This window comes from Chroicocephalus ridibundus, chromosome 11 (genome assembly GCF_963924245.1).
Source record: "Chroicocephalus ridibundus chromosome 11, bChrRid1.1, whole genome shotgun sequence".
Lineage (NCBI taxonomy): Eukaryota > Metazoa > Chordata > Aves > Charadriiformes > Laridae > Chroicocephalus > Chroicocephalus ridibundus.
In genome coordinates, this window is record NC_086294.1 from 17,333,473 (window position 1) to 17,358,075 (window position 24,603).

Genomic DNA, 24,603 nt, shown 5'->3' on the forward strand with positions numbered 1-24,603 from the left:
GAGCGGGCGGAGCGCTCCGTGAGGGAAACGCCTCCCCTGTACAGGAGGACCTCGAAGCAAACTGACATCACACGCTGACAGCCTGTCCCAGCGCCACGACACACCGCGTCGTGTCACCTCACCTCACACCCCACGTTACCTCACATCCACGCTTTGGGATGACAACAGTGTGCCCAGTCGCATGCTGCAGGGCCGAGCTGGCCCGTTGCGTGGGCAATGGTGCCGAGCACCGGGGCACAGGCCTCACGTGGCTTTTCCAGAGCGGGTGGTTCAGAAGGGACGGGGTTCAGCCCCTCCCCGGGGAGCCCCGGAATTGCTGACCCCAGTCAAAAAATCATAAGCTTTCCATACGTCACCATACCGCCTGCCCTGGCGTTAGGACTGCTTGTTTTTCTACCTCCCCTAGGACTAACAGGAGCTTTCTTTTCTGTGATTCCTATTCTCATTGGTGATTTAAAAAAAACCCACATCTGTAATTTTTTTAAATAAATCAATTTAATGTATCATACAGGGCTAGATGTTTCCTTTAATAGCTCCACTTTTTAATATGAAGAGGACATTAATTCTAGACAGAGAGTAAAAGGGGCCTTTGTATCACTTACCAAAACATGATGATACTGAGTTTCATGTTCTTGGCATCTAGGTCAGATTATCACTGTGCTTTTTGTTATGATTTGGGTTCTTTTATGTGGTTACAAAAAGTACTAGAGCGGCTTCCAGTAAGAAGCTGCTATTACAAGCTAATGCAACACTTTCAAGCTACTAACCTACATAAGCATTCAAAGATCTCCATTTAGATGCAAGCCTGCAGAGGAATATCATAAAGAAAAATTTTGCTAGTTAAGGATTTAGTTAATAAAATGCAGAAATTAAATATTATGATTTCTGATTGTTCCACAGTAGTAAATGAGCAGGGAACTTCATGTGTATATCTACTTTATTTCTTTGAGGTTTATAGATAGAAGTTAGTTCACAACTAGCAAAGTGTGCTTTTGCAAATATACACGAAATAAAATAGGGCTTTAGTCCCAGCTTGAGCATGTACTTAGTATTCTCTTACTTGCTGGTACAGGGTGTTGGGGTTTTGTATATGTATTCCAGTATCTGTAGCTTAGATACTATATTAAATGCAAATTTATGGCATTTTTTCTTGGCCAAGGAGGCAACTTTATGACCATAAACAGCATATGTAAAAATACAGATACAGCTTCTGTTTTCACAAAGGCAATTTCTTCCCACATTCATCTGCCTCAGCAAAAGGTAAAATATAAAGGTTTAATCAGTAGCTGGTGTGAACTACAGCAGGAGCTACAATTGGGGATTACGCTGTTGTATCAGTACATGTCTGGCAAAACACTGAGGAGGAGTCACCAAATTCAATTCTCCGGTACTCATGTGCTTCAGAAAAATGGTGATATGGAGCAAACTATTCAAACCTGACACATTATTTTGAAACACAGCTGCTGGATGAGGAAAAGTAAGGTGTGAAAAGCAAGGTGTGCCTACCTGGGAGACCGGTGTGACACAGAACTAACCCAAGAAACAGAGGAAGTAACTCTGTTATCAGGATTTAGGCAAGGCTGGGGGAGAACACTGTCTCTCCTACTTGTATCAGAGTACTGCGGTGTTGTATCTGTGTTCAGACCCGAGATGAGGAGCCATCAAGTTAAGAAATAAACCAAAAGCAAAAACCCAAACTAGGAAGAATTATATAATCTTTTAATTGCATTGTGATTTCATTGTACACTCTCCAAACAGAAATATCACTTGAAAGACATCCAGTTCCCTTATTTTGTTGCACTGTACATGTTATGCAAATAAGAGCTGGGGTCGCATACAAACCAAAATGTTGCTCTGGCTTTTCAAATAATTAGTTGAAAGATGCAGAAACTTAAAACATAGCTGGGAATTTACAGCCACAGGAGAGCTTTGCAAATGACCGGTTAAATACGAAACACAGATGCAAAGCGGGGAGGGGAAGCTGGGGAGGAAGAGGGACAGCAAATTTCCAGTTTGAGGACAAAGTAGGGAAAACCCCCTAACAACTGTACACAAGTGACACCATGCTCAGTATTTACATTCTGAGCATTACCAATGCTATAGGTAAGCAACGTACTAAAAAAATAACTTAAAAAAGCTATACAATTGTAGTTATAAATACTATATCTTTAAAACTAGTTAAGTGTAGGCTAAAAAAAACGTTCACAGTTACTCTGAAGAGAGCTGTACATATATATATATTGCACAGTAGAAAAGTTCATTCAGTATACCATGTGTAAACAATTTTTATCTTCTTTGGCAATTTCACGACCTAGAGGAATATTTGCTGTGAGCAAAAGCACTTGGGTACAAGGCACATCAAAAGCTTTCAAAGCTGCAAGATAAATCCTTCTGGCACCTTCCAGTTAGCACTGTCATTCTCTTTAGAAAAACACGTACCTATCAATTCAGAACAACACATTTCTACAAGTATAACTCAGAGGTCTGGTGACAACAACATCATCTGTTCTTGGCTGTTATTCTACAGTAACAGATTTGGCCAGATTTCTTGGAAAGTCCACCTAGAACGAAGAGACAGACTTTCAGTATATGACAGAGCAATACTGACATTCTGCATTTGACAGTTCATTTAGCATGCTTTTTTTAGACTTCCTAATGAGTTCTGCTTTATTCTAGACACACTAACACACAAGAGACTGTAGATTTGCAGATAATGACTCACTGTTGAATTCATCTTTGCTTCCAAAACCTTCCTAACAAATACATATTTGTTTTGCACGCGTACCTTTCCAAAGCAGTCATAATTTTCAAACTGACACACCTAGCCAGAGTCAACAAACTACACTGTACAAAGGACTGAACTATTTTAGATTAAAGTGCACTATCACATTTTAAGGTTTTAGTTCTCTGAAAAAGTCCTATCTGCACTCTTACTTAATCAAACTAAGCAAATGATCTTTGTAATTTTTTTGGAAGGATGCTAATTAAAAAAATGTAAAGCTGAAGTGACTTGGCACTGAAACACCACCTCTACCACCACAGTCACTATAAGCTCCACTAACTACATGAACTTTACACTGGTAGAAGGAAGTTCAAAATGGTACTAACTGGAGCGCTAAATATAGAAAGCACTTACATCGTATCCTCTGAGAACAGCCAGGTGGAATGAAAGCAACTGGAGAGGAATAACACTCAAGACTCCTTGAAGGCAGTCAACTGTATGGGGCAGTTCAATGGTTTTGTAGGCAAATTTTGAGCTTTCTGTGTCTTCTTTAGAACACAGAATGATTGGACGACCCTGAAAATAAAATTTTGCAGTGTTAAGTGAAGAGCTGGCTTAGAACTGCTTTGAAATATTGTTTCACAGCATGCCTGTAGTATGTTTGAAGATGGTCAGGGCGCTAACAAAGACAATGCCAGTCTTACGTAATGACTTTTGTCATTCACTGTTTTGTGAGACTTTAATGTTTTCACCCTGTAGTTTTAACATTATTACATTTGCTTCAAAACAAACAAAAAACCCAAACAAGCGACCCACATGTAATCAGTTTTCACTACTGGTGTGAACCTGTAATGACAGCCTACAATGCAGATATAGCATCTTATTTATAGGATGTGGTCAAGAAGGCCAATGGCAACCTGGGGTGCAACAAGAAGAGTGTGGCCAGCAGGTCGAGGGAGGTCATCCTCCCCCTCTACTCTGCCCTGGTGAGGCTGCACCTGGAGCACTGTGTCCAGTTCTGGGCTCCCCGGTTCAAGAAGGACAGGGAACTGCTGGAGAGGGTGCAGCAAAGGGCTATGAAGATGATGAGGGGACTGGAACATCCCTCTTATGAAGAAAGGCTGAAGGATTTGGGTCTCTTCAGTCTGAAAAAAAGATGGCTGAGGAGGGATCTTATCAACACTTATAAATACTTAAAGGGTGGGTGTCAGGAGGATGGGGCCAGGCTCTTTTCAGTGGTGCCTGGGGACAGGACAAGAGGTAATGGGCACAAACTTGAGCATAGGAAGTTCCACCTAAACACAAGGAGGAACTTCTTTCCTTTGAGGGTGGCAGAGCCCTGGCACAGGCTGCCCAGAGAGGTGGTGGAGTCTCCGTCTCTGGAGACATTCCAAACCCGCCTGGACGCGTTCCTGTGCCACCTGCTCTGGGTGACCCTGCTCTGGCAGGGGGTTGGACTAGATGATCTCCAGAGCTCCCTTCCAACCCTGTGATTCTATGATAACTTAATAATTATTAAAAAAAAAAAAAAATCACCAATACATCCTTTTTCTGAGGCACAGTCAGCAGCAATACAGCACGCACAATCTCCTTCCCTATGATGTTAAATAGCTTACCTGTCGAGCAGTGACCTGTTGCAGAGCATTCTGGCACTTGGTGAAACAAGGATCCTTCATTATCACCATGATAACAGGCATTTGTTTATCAATTAGGGCTAACGGCCCATGTTTCAGCTCACCAGCCAGGATACCTTCAGAGTGCATATAGGTGATTTCTTTTATTTTCTTTAAAAAAAAAAAAAAAAAAAAAAAAGCCATCAAGTTACTAGTAAATCAGACGAGAAATAAAAGCCACAACAAACAAAACACGAAGGCTGTACATCTGCTGCTTAAATCTAGACATACGGTATTAAGTTGGTATTTTCAAAGATCAGTTAATGGTGAAAACAGACAAGAGGCTGCTGGTGGAAGCAGAGTTTGCCCTTGCACATTCATTTGCAGATAAAGAAGTGGAGTAATCAACAGGAACTTTAAGAACCAAACACCCAGCACAACCTTGGCTAATGGAGTCTACCTTTAACGTTCCAAACTACTGGAGAGGATAAGAGATGGATATGCGTTCATTCCACCAAAATGTTCATAACAATTTATGAGTTTCTGCATGAGCATCTCACCTGAACATCAGCCCATTGTGTTTTTCTGATGTTATTTTCAAATAGGTCAGCATTTTAAATTTTTTGTTTTGTTTTTTTTAATAGACTCATTAAACACTGTATTTAGTATGTGAAAGAAACAAGAAACTGATACCGTATCGAGCTTCACCTTGTGCATGTGTTCATCCAACAAGACTAAATACTCTTAGTTATAGATAGCAGTTTTACTCCAGCAGAATTAAGTTGTAGTGAAATATTAGAAATACACTATGTTGCAGAAGCCACAAAAGCTCATTGTAAATAACATCGAGCAATACTGAGAGGTTCCTACCAGCGCTCCTTCCAGACAAGTGGCATAATTATATCCACGCCCCATAACCAGCAGTGATCTTTGTTTGTACAGTTCAAGAGCCAAATCATGTATCTTCTCATCCAAGGACAAGACTTCTTTAATCATCTCTATTTGGGTACATAAAAAGCACGTGTAAAAACTTTTTTAATTGGAAAAAATAGTCTGCTTGCAGTAGAATGTTCTAATGATCTATTAGAACAGATAGGGTTAACATAATTCAACTTCGCATGTTTGCAACTTTGACTGCAGTTTAAGGATGTTTTCTCCAGCCTTATTTACAGTAACAAATTTAAAGCAACTATTAGTTTAAGCAGCACTCAGACTTCCCATATTCTAAAGGAAGTTGTGAGCATCCGTTCTAAAGTCACCTTGAATTAGTTTCCTTTTATCTATCCTGATTTAAAGTGAAAGGCTTAAAAAATTTCAAATCATCAATTTAGGAGATCAAGTAATATTTCTCATATAAAACTACCTCAGTGTAAATAGAAAACCCAACCCATGAAAATTCAGATCTTCCTGCCAAGTTTCTTGGAAGGGTACTTGTTAAATGGGCAATTAGTGTAGAAACTAATAGTCCATTTTTCTTATATTGCCTACCTTTCAGGAGGAGGGGGAGAGTGAAACTTAAGAAAGGAACATCCTCAGGTAGTATTTTATATTGCCCATTAAACAACATCCCCTATCCCTCCTCAAACCCAAAATATCAATATACCTGGCAACGATTTTAGTCCACTAATGATTTCCTGCCTCCTTTTCTGCAAGGAAATTCTGTCTTCAGACATCATTAAGCCAAACATTACAAGAGACACGAACTGGCTGGTATAAGCCTGCAGACAAAACAAAACATTTAGCAGCTAAGTCTGCAAAAAGTTAGTATGATTTCAGACTGAAGTACTACAATTAAAATTTTAATTGGATTCCACAAGGGTGAAGTACGAAAGTAAAACACTGAACAGCAATTACCTTTGTGCTTGCCACACCTATCTCAGGTCCTGCATTGATATGTACACCACAATCAGTCTCCCGGGATATCGAGCTTCCAACTGTGTTTGTGATGCCAACTGTTAGAGCACGACGGTCTTTACAATATCTCAAGGCCATAAGCGTATCTGCAGTTTCACCTGAAAAACATTTACATCTTGCCTTCTTGGCAGAGGACAGTAACGATTCCTGAAAAGCATAACATTCTACACAAGTGTGTTCTAAATAACTGCCTCCATGCTCACACAATGCAAAATGAAACTGAAAACAATCTTTCAGCACTCACTCATTGTCTATATATTTGAATCAAGCCTGAAAGAAACTTTCAAGACAGATCTGGCCCATTAACCATCATCCTCCTTTGCAACATGCAGAAAGTAGTAAATCATTGGCTTTTTAAAATTTTTCTAGTTTTCACTCAGCTGAAGACAAACAGTAAATGCAGCTCACCTGACTGACTTATAAAAAAGCACACGTCATCTCTGAACACAGGTGTGTTTCTGTCCAGGAAGTCACTAGCGAGTTCCACCATCACTGGTAATTCAGTTAATTCTTCCAATACTTGTCGAGTCTGCATTCAAGCAGCACACAATATTTGTTAATATCGCCACCCATGTAAGTGTTGACATCTTTAGAGTCAGAGATAATCTAAATGGCCTTTTATTATAAAAATTGGTAATTACAGCTCATCAGAGCTCTAAAAGCCAAGGTGAAAAAAGTTAATTTCTAGCATGGTAGGTAATAACATTGGAGCAGTAATAAAGAACCTGGCACAAAGAAAAACTAAATAAAAGGGTGAGACCCCTCAATGAAAGGCAAAGTTTCAGATACAGAAGAAAAAGCAGATGAAGAGCTGTTGCCTAAAAACCCAGCAACTAGGAGTTATATATGCATTTCTGCTAAGGCTGAACATACGGCTACTGCGGCGTGATAACTGGTCCCACAGCCAATAATGATCAGTCTTCGGCATCTTCTGATTTCTTTCAAATGATCCTTCAGGCCCCCCAGCAGAACTGTGAACAAACACGCATATATCAATGGTGTATTTTATTTTCTAGTTAATATGTTCAAAATCTGCAGGCTTAGTGCCGCTTGAATGCCTGTTCTGAATTACCTGTGCTGCTCTCGAAATTCACCCTGCCTCTCATCGTATTGACAACTGATTCCGGTTGTTCAAAGATTTCCTTTTGCATGAATGCACTGAAGTTACCTGTTTAGAAAAAGATTACATGGTAATGCTTAGGTTTGTTATTTGAAGTCTATTACAGTTACAAAGAGATGACTTCTAAGACTTGCTGTAGTAGCAAGCTAATTTAAGTTGACTGTGTTAGCTTAAAGAAAAGCTTAAGAATAGGCGAGAAGAAAGGAGGGCTTGGTAGTTCACTCTATTAGGTTGGTTTCATTTCCCAATGCTAACAAAGTAACTGACTTCCTTTTTAAGGAAACTTCTGTATTCCATTTCAGTTCTCAGTTTACAGTCAAAGTTTGCCAACAACTATGACAACATTTAAACATTGGTTGTATTTTCACTCAATGTTGAGATGAACAGAAGCATCTAGGACTTTTCCAAGGCTAAAAATGCGTAGGGTCCATACCGCTTGGGCTTAAAGCTTGGTATTGTTGGTTCCCAGTACAAACAGCCTAAATATCAGATCATTTTCACAACAGATTAGCAGTTTTCTGCCTTATCGGCTACACAAACAGTCAGTAATTATCCATCTTTGATGATAATCATTTACAGATGTTTCAACCCACCCTTCATGATTTGCTGCAATTCCATCTGCAAGGTTTGGATGGCCCGGGAAGGATCGTCACTAGCTGAACGCTCAAGACGGTGAATTGAAAGCTTCCCATCAGTTACTGCTGCAATGTCGTCATCTTCTAAGAAAATTACTCTGTTGGTGTGCTCAATGATAGCACTACAGAAAAAATAGAAGCAATACAAAGCTGACACGTCAGCAGGAGTTGGTAGCAGCACTTCTCAAAGCAATTAAATATGCTGCACAGCACTTCTAGCCCCCCCTTCTCTCTTCCTTTTGGACATAACTGCAGATAGAGCCATCTTAAAGGAAATGGCTCCATCTGCTGCTCCTCCTGCACTCTCACAGGAACTCAGAGCAGAAGGCTTAGGAACCACAGCATCTCACATCAGCAAGTTCCTACTGATCTGATCTTGCCTTCCAGGGTCTCTGATGGACCCCTAAGGTCAGGATCTTGCTTCTGAGAGAGACAAATGTGTACTTGATGTCCAGGTTCCTGCTAAGTTTGGAACACCACCGCTATTTCCTCCTCTAATAGCTGGATTAAAATGACAAAACCCAGACCAACCTATAGTCTGCTCAAATACTCAGCTGATGGTGTCTATCTGTACCCAACTTACCTTCCTACACTGGATTTATTTTACACAGAAGTTAGTAATTGACAGATATTTACAGTTCAAATGCTGATGTCAAGCCTCCACATTTTTCAAGTACCCGTGGGCTTTATGAAGTTTCCTGGATTAGGAGCTATCCTATCAGGAAACAATCATACAGCAGCAAGATAGTGTAAGATTTTCAGAACTATCTCACTTCTAAACAAAAACAGTATTTTGAGAAGCTTTTAAGTACTTTTACTACCTTGCATCTGAAGCAAAGAAAAATTCTACTGCCTTATCCCCAACAGCATGAAGGCAGGTAGAGCTGTCCAATCTTTTCATTCGTGAATTGCATATGTTCTTCACATTCTCAATGTTGCCTATTAAAGAAATGAGACACTTTAAATGCAAAACCAGATCTGTTAAAATTAGAGATTACAGACTATACAGGTTCAAGGTATCACAGTTACACAAGTATTTTGGGGGGGTGGGACTTTTACACAAACTACATGTTCAGTAGTGTAAAAATAGAATATCTTCAGCTAAGCAGCTATTTGGGGCATCAGCTGGTAGTTTTATAGTACAAAGACCAATTAACCTAATTTCTAATCATAAAGTAACAATTTTAGCACTTAAAAATAATATAATTTGATTTATCAACTTACATGTTCTATATAAAATAGGAATCTGTTCAGTGGAGAGCTTGTACTTGCTTCTAACCCCAATGAGCAAAGGACTCCCTCTCCTACAAAGGGAAAACACACAAAGGACACAAGTCAAAGGACATCTGTGAAGTTGAAAGACAGTATCCCATCTAGTTCCCTAAATAGGAAGATCCTCCTCAACCCTGATCCTAAAGCCATTACATGGCAGGAGTTACATAAGATTCGCCAAATATTATTATATGAATAAGCACCATATACCTTGGTGAGTCTTTCCCCAGGAACTACACCCAGATATAGGAAAATGTATATGAACTAGCCATTTTCCTTCCAGTAATCACAAAACAGCCTAGCACAGGCATCAATTTGAATACCGGTTTTAAACAAAGCTTACTGAGCCTCTGCAGTGAGTCCACAATAAACTCCAGTGCTCTTTACTACCCAAATACTGTTCCACCCTTTAGCCTTTTAAACTCAGAAATGTCAGCTGCGCCACTGAAACTGTAGAATATTAAGGTCATTTTTTAATTATATGGGTCACACACCATATTGGAGCTTATTAAAAAAAAATATATGTCACAGGAATAAAAGAGTAATTCACACACACACCAACACCTCGGATTACAAGTTTAGCTTCTCTTAACCCCCTCACTCCTAAAAACCCAAACCTGAACCACATATAGAATAGTTCATTTCAGAAGATGTTCTCCATTTAGAGTGATGGTCGAGCTGGCTTTTTCACAATTCTAATATAGTCCTGTTTTAGGCCACAGAAGCAATGGGCTTTTTATTTGTAGCATAAAACAGCCTTTATTCCCACTGCTACTTCACTTGCTACTTTAATATCTTTACGTTTTGTGAAAGTTGTTTTCCAAGTGATAAATAAAAGTAGAACTTATACAGGAAAAAAAAAATCATAAATGCTAGACAACTATAGAACGCTATTTGAATAACCTATTAGTATGACGGCATTTTAGTCAACCTGAAAATACTTCTCTCGGTCTTTATTCAATGTGATGTAAAATTGAACCATATCCTTTCCCTCCCCTTTCAGATGTAGGAGAAAGGTTAGCACACTCTTAATATAACTTCAGAAACAGAGGATACACTAAGCTTCTTTAGTGATACAGTAACAGATAAAGGGACATGCTGTGGGAATGTCAGTGGTACATTCTCCTGAGTGTGTCATTTGGACCATCTCCAACCGAAAGTGTATTTGCAGGAAGAAAGAAAACATCATCTGATTACCGTTCACTTGTCTGTGCATCCTCAAAAAGTGAGTAGTCACAGCTAATTTATTAAACAAAATCAAGTTAAAGATTATAGGGAATCAGCACAAGCCCCTGGAAATTCTGTGACCCGCAGTCAGTACAGCTGAAATTAAGTTATATTTAATAGTCAGTTAAAGAGACACTCAGCAGAGCTTTACTGCATTTCACAAGGATTTCACTGGTGCAGCTATCTACCTCCTGAGTTTTGGTTCATTAAGCAGTTTAAACATCAGTATTCTATGGGGTTTTTGCTTTTACAAGACATTAGCATTTTTTTTAACTTAAAAAAGCATGAATTATGTATTAAATGGACTTCTACTAACCTGGTAGCAACAGCTTCACCTGGGTAATGGATGCTCTTGAAAACCAATGCAAAAGCACCTTCCTGGAAACCACACAAACAGAAGAGAAAAAAAAAATCCTGAACAAGTTATCTCAATTAGTTGCATCTCATTAAACTGGGGCCCCTCTTCCTGAGGAGGTTTTGAAGGAAAGCTCTTTACTGCTATCAGGAATCTCTTCCTGGAGGGCAGACTGCACCTTTAAAGGAATTGGTCATGGAACAGACCGAGCTAGTAACCGGGTAACAGCTGAATGATCAGGAAGTGAGCACTTGGCCTCTTTATAAATAAAAACAACACCTTCTAATGCAAGGGTTAGGAAAATCTCTGAGATGTTACTTGTAACGAACATGAAGACTATTAGACATTTACTTTTAGTAAGACTTTTAATAAGAATGTGCATGTAGCTGCATTTTATCATGCATTTTCAGCTACAGTTTTGGAGTTACTACTTCTAGTTTAAGCAGCAAATTCTCACTAACGTATTTCAAAAAAAACCCAAAAAACCTCCACAAGAAAAAAAAAAAAAAATCACAACACAAGAACAAAAACTGGAACACAAAATCAACCGCTCTGTATTATTAATGCAGCTTGCAAACTTGAGGAGTATTCTAAAAGCTGGAGCAAAAGCCCCCCCCCTGCCCTTGCAGAGAGAAGAGAGATGGTAACACGCATTCCTCTTGCAGGGACTCCTGCGAGAGACTATTCTGCTCTTCTTTTGTGCTCAGGTGAAGCCTCCCTTCCCCTCAACTAGATGGCTGCACCACTATTCCCTCTTGGCCCATACAGGCCCTGTGAATTCCAGCCCTGCTCTAGGGGAATCCTACAGAGCTGCTTTAGAGAGGAGAAAGGGGTGGTGAAAGAAGTGTAAGAAACTGCAGGAAGGGGAGGGAAAACATCTGCCCAGAGACTGGGAGAAGAAACAAAGCGAGCTTTCTCCAAGTTTGCAATGCATCTATCGAAGTTCTTAAGCGTTCACATACTAAGTAACAGTAGATTCCCACTTCACAGCTTGGGAACCACTACGCCATGGATCCGTACAGCTTGTTAGATCTATTTCCAAATAGGTGAGCCAAGGCACACTATTAGACAAACTTGAATCACAGCAGTGTTTTAACATGATCAGAATAGCCTTTAAGAACACACTATCCTTTATGAGAGATTTCAAGCCCCAGAGGCTCCTACAATTTCGTTTAATTAAGTTGCTTCATTAAAAATTGTGATAACCTGTTACTTAAAAAAAAAAACAAAAAACAAACAAAACACCAAAACCAAACAACAACCCAAGACCTACTGCTAATGCAATTTAAAAATTTACCACTGAAAACCCTTTGAAGTTTCGAAAATCTTAATCTAATTTCTTGGTCTATTAAGCGTTGTTTAGAAGTGAAAAAGCGTCATTTGCAGCACCTTTGAAAGACTCCTGCAGAGGATCTAAATGCATAAATGGAGAATACTAAGGAATCTCACAAATAGCTTATAACGTAGTACAGGAAAAAAGGAACTTCTCACTTACCAACTGTTGAATAACTCTTTCCACCAAGGCTGAAAAACTGGTGTCCTCACTCTCTCTGTTGTCATACATGTATTTGATCAACTTGGGGATCGTTTCTGTATCCGTTTCAGATTCAAATTCATAGCCTTTGCTCTCCTGCAATGTCATACAGAAGAGTAAAAAGCATTTTCATCCTCAGGCAAGAAACACTGATGAGCCCTTCAGCTGTCTCCCACCAGAAACTGCACAGTAAGAGATGGCTTGGAGCACTACACTGGACCTGTGGATATCTATCACTATAGACAAAATATGAAGATTTATCCTGTCCTAGCTTACTCTTTCAGAAATACTGTAATAAGACGTAGTAAGACTTGGTTAGCATCCATCAAGCAACAAAAGACAAGAGGGAGCCCACTCCACACACCCTCTCAAACAATTTGAGCACAAACTGCTACTCTACTCAGAAGTATTTTGTATTTAGGATTACAAGAACATATTGCACTTCACCAACTACCTTGTACCTTTATTAGGCAGACTCATATTCACACTATGATTTTATAGATGATATCTAGAAACTTGAATTCAGATTCTAACAAAGTCATGAAAGACCTGACAGTAGCTGGTGGGGCATTTAATTTCTAATTTTAGAATCAAGTTGCCACAAACTCACCAGAAATTTTCTCAGGTCCTTATAATTTGTGATGATTCCGTTATGGATAACAACAAATTCTAAAAGGAAAAAATATATGTAAACATCAGTAATGGAAAATGAAGATATTTAACTCAGAACACAAGATTAGGAGTAAAAAAGCTTAGAAGTACACTAGAAACTACCTGCTATAGCTTTCAGACCTACAGTTTATCGTAACATGGACAACAGAAAGCAGATGCCTACAAATTCTGAAGGCATATGAAGGTTGTTCCAAATCATCACGACACTTTTAAACTACACCCAGTAGAATAGCACCAAGCCATCTCAAGTGAAAAACAACATGAAATCTCCCTTTTCCAGCCTAGACAATATTGACGCAGTTATATTTTAAGAGTCCTACCTTTTAAAGCAAGAATGTTATCCTTTGACTAACTTGCATCAATTTCCAGAAAACAGACCTCATTAGAATCATAGAATCTTCATGGTTGGAAAGGACCTTTGAGATCGAGTCCAACCGAACAACCTACAATCTCTGCCACTAGAGCATGCCCTGAAGTGCCACATCTAGACGTTTCTTAAACACTTCTAGGGATGGTGACTCAACCCCCTCCCTGGGCAGGCTGTTCCAGTGCCTGACCACTCTTTCAGTAAACTAATTCTTTCTAATATCTACTCTAAACCTCCCCTGCCGCAACTTCACACCATTTCCTCTCGTCTTGTCATTATTTACTTGGGAGAAGAGGCCAACCCCCATCTCTCTCCAACCTTCTTTCAGGTAGTTGTAGAGGGCAATGAGGTCTCCCCTCAGCCTCCTCTTCTCCAAGCTAAACATGCCCAATTAATCTTATACATTGTTACTTTAGCCTCAGAAGAGGCTATTTTATTGGAAGAGTGCCTAACCTAGATAGAATAGCAACAGCTTAGCCCTAGTATACAAAATAACTACCATAACACCAGAAAGGAGAGAGTACATATGTATATACTACGTGGGTTCAACCATTTCAGATTCATACAGTTCCAGAGTGCTGCAGAGATTACATACCATTCCTTTTATCTGATCTTTGAGGGTGACTGTTTATTGCACTTGGTACTCCATGGGTCGCCCAGCGAGTATGAGCAATTCCAAAATGGGTTTCAAAATCTGCTTTTGAATCCAGGTCATCTTGTTCTATACACAAGAAATTCAGTTAACTGAATATTTAAGGTTGAGCCTCTCTCTCACGCACACAGCTAGTAAAACACTAAGAGAATTCCTACAGGCAAAAAACGAAAAGTTATCTTCTAGCTTTCTTTTAGACCATTTGCTTTCTTGACACTACACTTTAGATAGTTCAAGATACTGTGATTAAAACTTTTTTTGCCAAGACTGGAGCGTTTTCAGCCAATACTAACAGCTAGGCTAACAGACAACATTACTACAAATCATAATGTAAACGCATTAAAACACAACTTCAGTTCTTCACAGATGAAAGCACTGCATAAAGCAGATTGTGATGACAGCCAGATGCTTAAATGCTCGTAAATTCTGTCAGAGTCCATGTTCTGACATTTCAGCTACCAAGCACAGAATAATCCAAGTCAAGCACCAGAGCCCAGGTCTTGAACAAAAAAGCAACCAAAAGAGGGGAGAGCAGACTGATAATTTCACAGTACTATATTTAGAGATCAATTTGCTTTTGAAGTGCAGATTTGGAGGGCACAAAGCATCAAACTGCCATTGGATTACACAATCCAGTTATTTCTGGTACAAAATCGTAACCGTAATTTCATGGTCTGACTTTCTGCTGGGATGCAAATATTATCTGACTGGGAGGCCAAAGTAAAGGGGTAATTTTTGAGATACCTACTGTGCAACTCTTCTTCCAGGGCCTTTACTTTTCCTCTTTTCTTAACTAGTTTGATGAACCTTTCTTTATCTTCATTATTATTTCCATCAATCGCTACTCCTACAATACAAGACACAGTCACAAGCGTTATTTAAAGCATGAAATACACTGGATGAAAAAAAGGCTGAGAAAATACAGACAAGCACACACTATTTTAAAATTATCCTGCAACAGGATAGACCGTAGCTAGACCGTCTGTTGCAAGTCAAACTAGATCAAGTCTATATTCCCTGCATAGATGAAAACATACATAAGCCATCTCAAATTTTGCTTGAGGACATGCTGATATAGTCTGCCCAATGAAGTTAGCCAACTCAAAATTAAAGAGAAGTTTAATCTTCTTCATCCTTTCACTGGGACTCATGCATAAAAAAGGCCGAGGCACAAACTATATGACCCTGTATGGAGGTCTTCTTCCTCGCACCCTGTTTGCTGTGCTTATGTGTACTAAATTTCAACCACCACCTGACTACAGAGCTGAACATCCAATTTATAGTCCTGAGAAAAGCTAAAGAAGAAAATCCAATAATCAACGTAATTCATTCTGATCTTTCAATCTGCAGGACAAAAAAAAAAAAAAAAAAAAAAAAGAGAGAAATCCAAGACGCAGAAGTTAAAGCCACCCAAAAAAGTCAAAAAAGTTAGTTTACATACCTGCAGAGTCATATCCTCTGTATTCCAGTCTCTGTAATCCTTTTATCAGGGTTTCAAATATTTCCTTCCTAGTCCGAGGCACTCTGTAGTTTAGATAAGCAAAAATTCCTGTTTAAAGAGAAAAGGGGAGAGGGAAGAAAAAGAAGCAAAGGTTTTTTTTAGAGTTTGTATCCCTTCAGACTCAATTCAAAACCCTTTAAAACTAGCATCACAGAGAGGTCCTTAGCGGGACCCCATCTCCCATTTAGTACAATTCTTCCCACTGTGTTTTTAAATGGAAAGAGTTTAAATACAATAAAAGAATCAGGACCCCCATTTTCACCACGCAAACGCATATGCTTTACTGGCCAGTTTCACTCTCCTCATGTTACCCACCAAGAGTTAAACAGCTGAGAGAGCTTAAAAAATTCTACTTTTCATTAAAACCGCAGCTGAAAATGGGAACATTGTGATCTATTTCATATCCAGATCTAAAACTAGACATTCAAAGAAGGAATATATTCACCAGTACTAACACAAGGAGACTTTTGTAATCAAAGTCATGGCCTTAAATACCCACGGGTAGGTACTAAACACAACATCTCTTTCTGAAAGGCTCCAGCTTAATCCAGTATATAACAGTCACTTCAGCAGGAAGAGAATAGAGAAGAAAACATAAAGAAAGGGCAGAAGTCAAAAGGATAGGACAACAAAGACAAGAAACAGAAGACAGAGAAACAGGGTCACCCAAAAAACAAGCATTCACCCTTCCCGGTGCCTCAGCACAATGCTGCCTGCCAAATCCAACTCAACAGAGACACAAGATGCGTTTGCTTGCCCCGTGTGACTCAGGTCAACTCTTACAGAGGCGTCACAGGAAAGACATGAACTCACTCCTTGCCTACTCGGCAAACAGAGCCTGGAAGAGTCTGCAAATCTGATCCCTCTCCTCTTGAATAGACCAGTCATCTACCAAGAAGTGGCTTTTTTTAGTTTTTGGGTTGGTTCTCCCCCTCTACACAATTTTTTTTTTTGGAAGGCAAAAGTACACAAGCATTTCTTCATTAAAAGGAGTTTGAGGGATGTCATTTTATCTTTAGAAAAGGTGTAATAAAAAGGTCACCTGCAAAGGAAAACACAACCATTCTTTTGCCTACTGCTCTTTTGGGACCTCTGCATTTACAAGGATAGATTAGGCCCTTTTATTAACTCTTGCAAATCTGTGCCACAACAAAACAGAATTTCTAATTTCACTGTTTCGATAGTTTCTCCAAGCAACAAGTCAGGATTGTAGACTATAGTTAGCAAAAACCAGGCTTTAAGAGCTCAACAGATAAGCAGTTCAGACAAGCAAATGTTTTAAATAGAGAAAGCCTTTGTTTGAAATTTAACACCCTCTTCCCCTTCAATTAAGGCTTTTGAACTGTAAATGGCTGTAGTGAAGAAGTTGTTATAATGATACACCAATAAATCTCCCTTATAAATATTGTTGTGAATTCAGTTGCTCCACTGGTTTTAAGCCATTAACACTGATGATTTGACAGTGAGACTAAGAGACTATTACATTGGGCTCTGAATTTATCTTGGAAGGATTAAAGGGTGGAAAATGCTTTTCTGCTACAGAAGTGAGATTTATGAGGAGCCCAGCCTAATTATTTCTAGACCGTCCAATGTTAAGGGAGATATTAAGACAATCATTGCATTTAAAGAGGTATTTGGGAATTTGAACAGCTAAATACTGTTCCTTCATGGACGCTTTGAAAAATAACACCTCCGGTTATATACAGTCACCTTAGACTGAGAGCTTGTTGATCATTTTTCCAGACAGATATTTACCGTTCTCTGGCACTAACCACGAACCTCAAGAGCAGCATTCTTCAATTTCTTCAATACAAATTTCTCAACATCATTCCAAAACATTGCTACACACCTCATTTCAGATCCAGCTCTACTCTCTAGGCCAGATTTCACAATGTATTTAAGACGCATCAGCCTTGTACTTTCTATGTGGCATCTCTGACTACACAGAGCTCCAGGAAAAAACTTCCTTCGGGACCGTCCTTACAATGCTACCAGTGTGCTGCAATTGTTAAAAAGATCCTTGTTTCCAGGGAACTGTAGCTGTGCTTCCATACACGTGAATGAGAAGATGCAGAAGTTACCAAAGGCCGCTTACAATGAAAGCAATAGCTGCAGCCTGACTTCTCAAGGAATATATTATAAACTCTTTCAGTTAAAGGAAATAAATCTTAGCTCTCAGCACCATTTCTCTAGTGCTTTTCTGCTTAATGATTTACCCACTTGCATATTTTCTTCCCTACTCAGTCATCATTTTGGCTAGATTTAAAGCACATTGCTCAACTCATGTAGAAACAACTTTTGATAAAGATTTCTTGTAGCTTAATTCCTTCTGGAAGCAAACCAATATGACTGAATCTTAGTTGAATCATACTCGTGATAAGAGCGTTTTGTGATGCTCGCAAGTTACTTTATAATGGCCTCCTCAAGCTATTAGATACCATTTCCAGAGCTTGCATCTCTCCTCGCAATGAAGACTCAAGTACTCTCCAAGCTAATGCAATACTGAAGTGATATGTATCAAGTAAAGTAACGCTTATTTGTCAGCACAACATAAGCAATGAAATACTTTCCTAAGTCATACATACAAACAGAGTCCAATGAAAGCATTTAAGAAGTGTTTTACTAGTGCATTGCTCTCTTGACCTGAATGCTAAATCTAGTTTATAACTTTCTATAATTACAGAGTTTGCATAGAAGCATGACCTAGGTCAATCATGTATGGCTTACCTTTAGAATCAGATACTCAAAACAGAAACAGAGCGTTGTTAAAAGATTACTAAAACCAGCTTTAATCAGGTGCAGACACTGAAAGCAAGGCCCTCCCTTCATGTGCGTACCAAGACTTTAGAGTTTCCCCTTTCCCTTTCCGGATGGCAAGCAGAGCTTTAAGAAGAGGAAAAATTGAGTATTTTTTGTAGGAAAAAGCCACAAGAACTCTTGCAATTGCAAGACTTCACCAAAAACAAGAAGGGGGCAGCCTATACTTTAAGTTTGAACAAAATTAATTATTAAAAAAAAAAAATAAAAGGATGCCTTTATTGGGGTAAGCGCTTTGTTGATGCCAGAAACTTAGTTTTGAGAAAGTCCCAGTCTCCACTTCATATCCTGATTTAAAATAGGTAGATCATCAGTTTAAAAGCATCTTACCTGTTTTTTAAACCCTGTGTACTTTTGCTATACTGTTTTCTTATGTGTAAGTGTGACAACATCTCAACTTTGTTTGCTAAAGAACACGTTTATGGCAGTATTTAATGACCTATGTATTTTCAAAACAGAAAACAATGGGTTTAAATCTTCCTGTGTCAGGGAAAACACAACAAGACATGTTTTCAACACTTAAACCTGGAAAGATACGCAAAAATAACAACAACAAAGTAATTTAGAAACTGTTGGTTGCATCCTCAAGGTCTCCTGCACTTCCTAAAGCAGATCAGCATAGCAAGGAAGATATGAGACATCTCTGATGATAACAAATGTCACATAAAAGGCCTCCGTATGTCGATGGGAAGAAAACTAGCACTACTCCCACTGCACTTCATGAGGTGTTGCTCGCTTTGCTATTTCATACTGAGTCAGTGACTCCACCTCAAGCTAGATGTTTTACTAAACTCATTTAACACTGCTAACACCCTCATTTCCCAATCAATATACAGCCCAGATATGCTAAGTTTTTGAGTTACCATTACACGTCTCACCAAGGTATTGCTTGCCACCAATACCTTTGGTTTGCTTCAGCACTGAGCCAAGTCTCTCACCTGAAGGGGTTTTGTTTAGAAGACACTGAGTTTGCCCCATTGATAGCGACCTGAGAGTCACGTAGGAACTCAGATATCACCTTGTGTTTCCATTCAAGTGAAAGAGGCTTACTGGAGTCCTTGCTCTTTCTGAGGTTAAAATTAAAGAGGATGTGGAGGCAGGGAAAAGATATCTAGCTCAGAAAGCACATTTTTGGGAGCAGTAACTCAAGTCACTTTCAGTCTGTGTCTCACAAAAGAGGTTTTGTTCAGGAGGGCTAAGAAGTACATGCACATTTTTTTTCTAATCTCAAAAAAAGTATCCTTCCAGACCTGAGAGGAGGTTTCAGTGAAGGGATAGGTAAAGTTTCGCTAAAATGTCCTTCATAACTAAAATTAGCAGCTTATGAACCCGCACTTTGATTTTAATCTGACCCAAAGCATATGTAAGCAATTGTACACACGCTGTTGGCATTATCTTCACCACCTCATCTTCATTAGATAAAGGAAGGTGAACAAACTCATATCAGCTAAGAATTAAGCTCCTCCACAGCCTTTGTTTGGGAAGCACAACCTCTTGCCATGGCGGCGCTGGGCAGCGGGTCCCAGCCCATGCCCAGTGCCGGACGGGGCCCAGCAGAGCCCAGCCGTGAGGGCGGCTGTGTGCCAGCCACGGCAGCGATGCACCCGGGCAGCGGGACCGGCAGCAGCAAAGGCGAACAGGGCGGCCGGGACACCCCCGGAGCAGCCGGGCGGCGGGAACGGGATTTTCCGATCCCAAGACCCGGGGACAAGCCGCCAGGCACGGAGGACACACAGAGAGGCGAGGCTGCGCGGGACAGCAAGAAAATCTCCTTTCCTTGGGAGTACGGAGGAGCTTCACCTTTACCTGCCATCACCGCAGGAGCCGCTCATTCCCCCTTCCCACCCCCACAAAACGGGTCCCGAAGGAAGCGGGACGGCGCCGCGCCGGGCCCCGCTGTCAGAGCGGGGCAGACCCGCACCGCTCCGCCCGGGGACACAGCGGCCCTTGTGTCCCCCACCCCGCCAGGAGAGGAGGCCGGCCCCGGGCACACCTCGCTCCTACCAGCGATCCCCGGCTCCAGAGGGCGAAGGGCTGCGGCGGGCCCCTGACGGCCCCGTCACTCACCGCACATGGTCGCGCCACACGATCCTCCCCGCTGACAGGAAACGCAGCTCCCGCCCGACGGCCCGGCTGGGGGACTGCCGCCGCCTCCCCGGCTCTTATAAGCGCGGCCGGCTCGGCCCCTGCCTCCCTGCTCATTGGCCGGGGAGCGGGCGCCGGGGCCGCTCCGCCCGGGGCTCCGAGCGGCCGCACGATGGGGGCAGAGCCCCGGCGCGGGGGCGGCGGTTCGCGCCCTGCCCCCGGCCCAGCCCTGCCCCGCCGGCCTCCAGCGCACGCTTGGCCCGCCTGGACCCTTCCGGGGGCCGCGACGAGCGGCGGGGGCCGCCCGCATCGACCTTGCTGGGGGCCGCCGGGCTCCGCAGAGGGAGAAGCCCGGCCGGGAGGCGGTTCAGTCCATTCTGTCAGGGTAACATGGCCGGGCCTGTGGCGGAGGGGCAGGGCAGCCCCTCTCCGAGCTCGGCAGGGGAAGGTGTCCACCGTTTTCCAGCCTTTTTGGCCACAAGCATTTAGAAGCAGACCCTCAGCAGCCACCTTCATCTGCAGAGGCAGGACCGAGAGCACCTGCGTTGGTGCTTGGCTGAACGAGGGCCACAGGCGAGGGCCATTTGCCTGTGGAGAGCCTTTCCCTGCAAGTAGCAGGTTAAACTCCTGGTCACTCTGTGTGCTCTCCTCCGTTTACTTGGCAACAAGGAAGCTGCAGATCGGCTCCAGCCTCTTCCTCCTGGGCTGAGCTCTCCTGGGGGCAGACACCGTGAGGGCGATGGTGGCCACAGGCCCAGATGCCATGTCTGCAGGGTGCACCTCAGCACAGGCCCTGTCCTGCTGCCCCGAGCTTCTTCTGAAGAAACCCATCATCTCTGATCTCAGGGAGCCTCCTCCCAGCAAAGGGAACGGTGGCTTTTAAAGCGAGTGCCTTGCAACATGCTTGGGAGTCACAGAAGTAGCTCAAGCTGCGATTTGAACAAATTATTTCAAGCCACTATTTGAACAAACATGATTTTTTAAAAATACATAAAGCTTCATGATGATTCGTCCTGATTACAGTTTCTTCTTCCTTATCAAAAAAGTACCAAAATATTTCATAGAGATGATCCTAGTTATCTCGTACACAGAGTTACTGAAACTCAAGCACAAGGCATCTTATTTAAGCTAGAACTTAAGGGTTCATTTTCTCTCACATTTCTTTCTGTAGTTAATTTTTTTTACATAAAGCAGTGGTTCCTTCAAACTTTGTCCCTTTTGATGAAGAGGTTGAATGAAGGATAAAGATTGGAACATCAACATTTCAACTGCAAAAAAAAACCCCTTTGTTTTTTTGTAAACTTTTGTGCCACTTCAAGAAAGGGAAACTACGTCTCTATTTTAAGGCAAAAACATAGACTGAAAGTATGTTCAAGTCATAAAATTAAACAAAATAGTGCTAGAAATTCTGCTGTAAATTAGTTTATAAGGAGGAATAAATTACGTGTATTTTTTACTGCCTGTGTGCTATGCACACCATGCTCAGTAAACCCCAGGTTTGTTTTCCTTCGCCCCAGCCCCCAGAATAAGACCAAAGAGGCCCATGATTTGTCACCGTTGTAGTCCCAGCTCTGTCACTGACCTGCCGTGTGACATCAGGCAAGTCTTTTTGACACTCCATTCCAGTTTGTCTTGTCGGTTTAGGTTACTTTGCTCCTCCTCTGAAGCAACCTCTGATCTTGTTTCCCCCAGTCCAGCCCGAGCAAAGGGGGAGGTTCCTAATCTCAGCTACGCTTGTTAAGTAGCATTGCTATTCATACTAAATCATATACAGTAAAGATAAACTTTTGTCTTGTTGCTCCCTGTGCAACATGAATTGTAACTGAGTGGCGCAGACAGTGGGAAAGAAACACTTTTTAAAAAAAAAAAAAAAAAAAAACAAACATCACTGCAACACTAATCGCCAAAGATCACAAGTTCAGAGACCAAAATTTCACTCATGCAAGACATTTCATGTTTCCATGTGACATTCCCAGGAAGAAAACTAAATAAAAATGAGACTCAACTGCAAGTATGAACTGAGTTAATTAGTGGTTAATGTGTCACTTTAATAATTTATCAATCAACACTTCCCAGACTCACCTGTCTGATGCCATTTGGCTTTTTCAGGAATTTTTGGAAGTATATTAAAGAATACAGTAATTGTATTTACTGGCGGGTTTGTTTGGCTTGAAGGGACAGATTTTACAGCGCTCGGATGAGATGATCAAACTGATCCCACCTCACCTTAAAACTCGTTAAAGTCTAAAAGCCAAAATACATGAAAACATCATCTATCTTACGCTATAAGAGACAGGCATCTAAGAAGCCACAAGGAGATAACTGATGTTGCTTCCCATGAAAGTCCGAGCACAAATCTGAGTGATACTCTGGGGATCAGGAGTTTCTGCTCAGCTACTTCTTTCTTTTTTTCTGCCTTCTCGTAAGTGATCAAAAATGGAAGTAGGAGATAGTAGGGTACAGTACGGAGAATATTGTGTCACTGTTCCAGGTAACAAGGAAGTTGCCTGGGGCACCAGCAGGCACAGGCAAGGAGCAATGAAAAATCATTCAGGATGTAGTTGGAAAGAAGAGGGATTTATGCTTAGGCTCTCTCTGAGCCTAATGCAGATACTAGTCCTTACAGCCCTGAAAAGCAGCCAGCGGCATTATTTGCATGTTTGAGAAATTCAGATACATATCTCAATACCTTGTTCTGTTCCATGCTAGACACCAAAGCGGACTGAATTTCCTACTGAGGAAAACACTCTCATTAATTAACAGGGGCAGGAAAGTAGTAGTGGATGTGAACTGCAAAAGAAAAAAAAGCTGTGACAAATATCAGGAAAAACTCAGGAGGAGCAGTTATGCAATGGAAGAGGCTGCAAAGGCTGGTTTGTTGCCCTTTCACTGGTGACACTGCTGGAGTAGACCCTGTCCTGGGAGACATCGCTAGAGTGAGTGATCTGTGTATGGTGCGAAGGATGATGGGTGACCAAATGGAATTCTCTTCCAACTCTAGCACTTCTATGATTATAGCTGGGTTATAAAACTCCTTTTAAATTGCCCCTTTTTGGACTGCTGGTTAAGCGGCTACTACACTTTCTGAGAACTAACAGCCTGTTGCTAGATTCATACTAGACTACACAGCACACATTCTTATATTAACAACAACAATGCATTATTTTATTTTTTTATATATATAAAAAAGAAAGAAATAACGAACTGGAGAAAAGGACCACTAGGAAGGATTCATAGAATCATACAATGCTTTAGGTTGGAAGGGACCTTAAAGATCATCTAGTTCCCTTGAAGAGGTTTTCTTGCTTTAAAACGTGGAAGTTGAGAAACCAAAAGCAGCCATTGTACATTACAGACCATCATCCTCCTCAACTGGACTCCTGCCCTTCTGCAATTTTTATGTATTTCTCCTAATAAAAATATGTAAAACATTGCAAAAAGCTGAGCACTCCCATCACCATCACTTAATTTAAAAAATGGGACAGTTATTCCCTACCAAGGCTCTCAAGAATATTTGGGCTGCTGGATTGATCTGGTTTCCTCTCCCATTTCTTCCCAGTCTGATACTGGTGACTGCTGACCAGGAGTCACTCCAGTGAAGCTGAATTTCACTCATAGAAAAAACACAAATGTCAGGGCTGACCTTGCTGGCATTTGAAGGAGTTTGGGCTGTGCAGGACATGGTGCCCGTGTGCTTCGGGACAGGACACAGCCACGTGGGAAAGGCCGGCCACCCTCTGCGTCTGTCTCAGCTCCACAGCGAGTTTTGAAGATAATTGGCACATGCCTCGGAAGTGAAGACAGCAACACCTTTCTTCTGCTGAGAAGTTCAAAGGGGAGGAAAACGTGTGTTATATTGATGGTTCTCTCAGCAGAGGTGTCAACTAGCAAGTCACCTAGGATCTGTCTAGGACTAAGGAGTTATTTTCTATTTAAGAGCACATAATAGTAATTAACAGCTTTTCATTTGAGAACAGATGAGAGTTAATCATCATTCATTGCTGTCAGACAGGTGTCTTTGAAATGCTAAAAATTATGTGTTTTAGGAGGAGTTAGGCGTAAATGTGAATCAGCGTCATACCTATGATTGAGAATTAAGTAACCATGATTTAATTCA

The 24,603-nt window shown here is 41.1% G+C and overlaps 1 protein-coding gene across 1 annotated transcript; it reads right to left on the bottom strand.

The window, feature by feature from the left end:
* Nucleotides 1–1,685: 1,685 nt before the first annotated feature.
* GFPT2 (glutamine-fructose-6-phosphate transaminase 2) lies at nucleotides 1,686–20,574 on the bottom strand. The gene is made up of 19 exons (XM_063349394.1): nucleotides 20,469–20,574; nucleotides 15,525–15,632; nucleotides 14,832–14,930; nucleotides 14,027–14,152; nucleotides 13,003–13,061; nucleotides 12,354–12,488; nucleotides 10,820–10,881; nucleotides 9,229–9,308; nucleotides 8,826–8,943; nucleotides 7,963–8,126; nucleotides 7,322–7,417; nucleotides 7,123–7,220; nucleotides 6,658–6,778; nucleotides 6,190–6,347; nucleotides 5,939–6,053; nucleotides 5,206–5,333; nucleotides 4,339–4,506; nucleotides 3,137–3,298; nucleotides 1,686–2,561 (listed from the first exon to the last, which is right to left on the bottom strand). The coding sequence occupies exons 1-19, from the start codon at nucleotides 20,473–20,475 to the stop codon at nucleotides 2,517–2,519; spliced, it is 2,049 nt and encodes a 682-aa protein (XP_063205464.1). The 5' UTR covers nucleotides 20,476–20,574; the 3' UTR covers nucleotides 1,686–2,516.
* Between the last annotated feature and the right edge of the window lie 4,029 nt (nucleotides 20,575–24,603).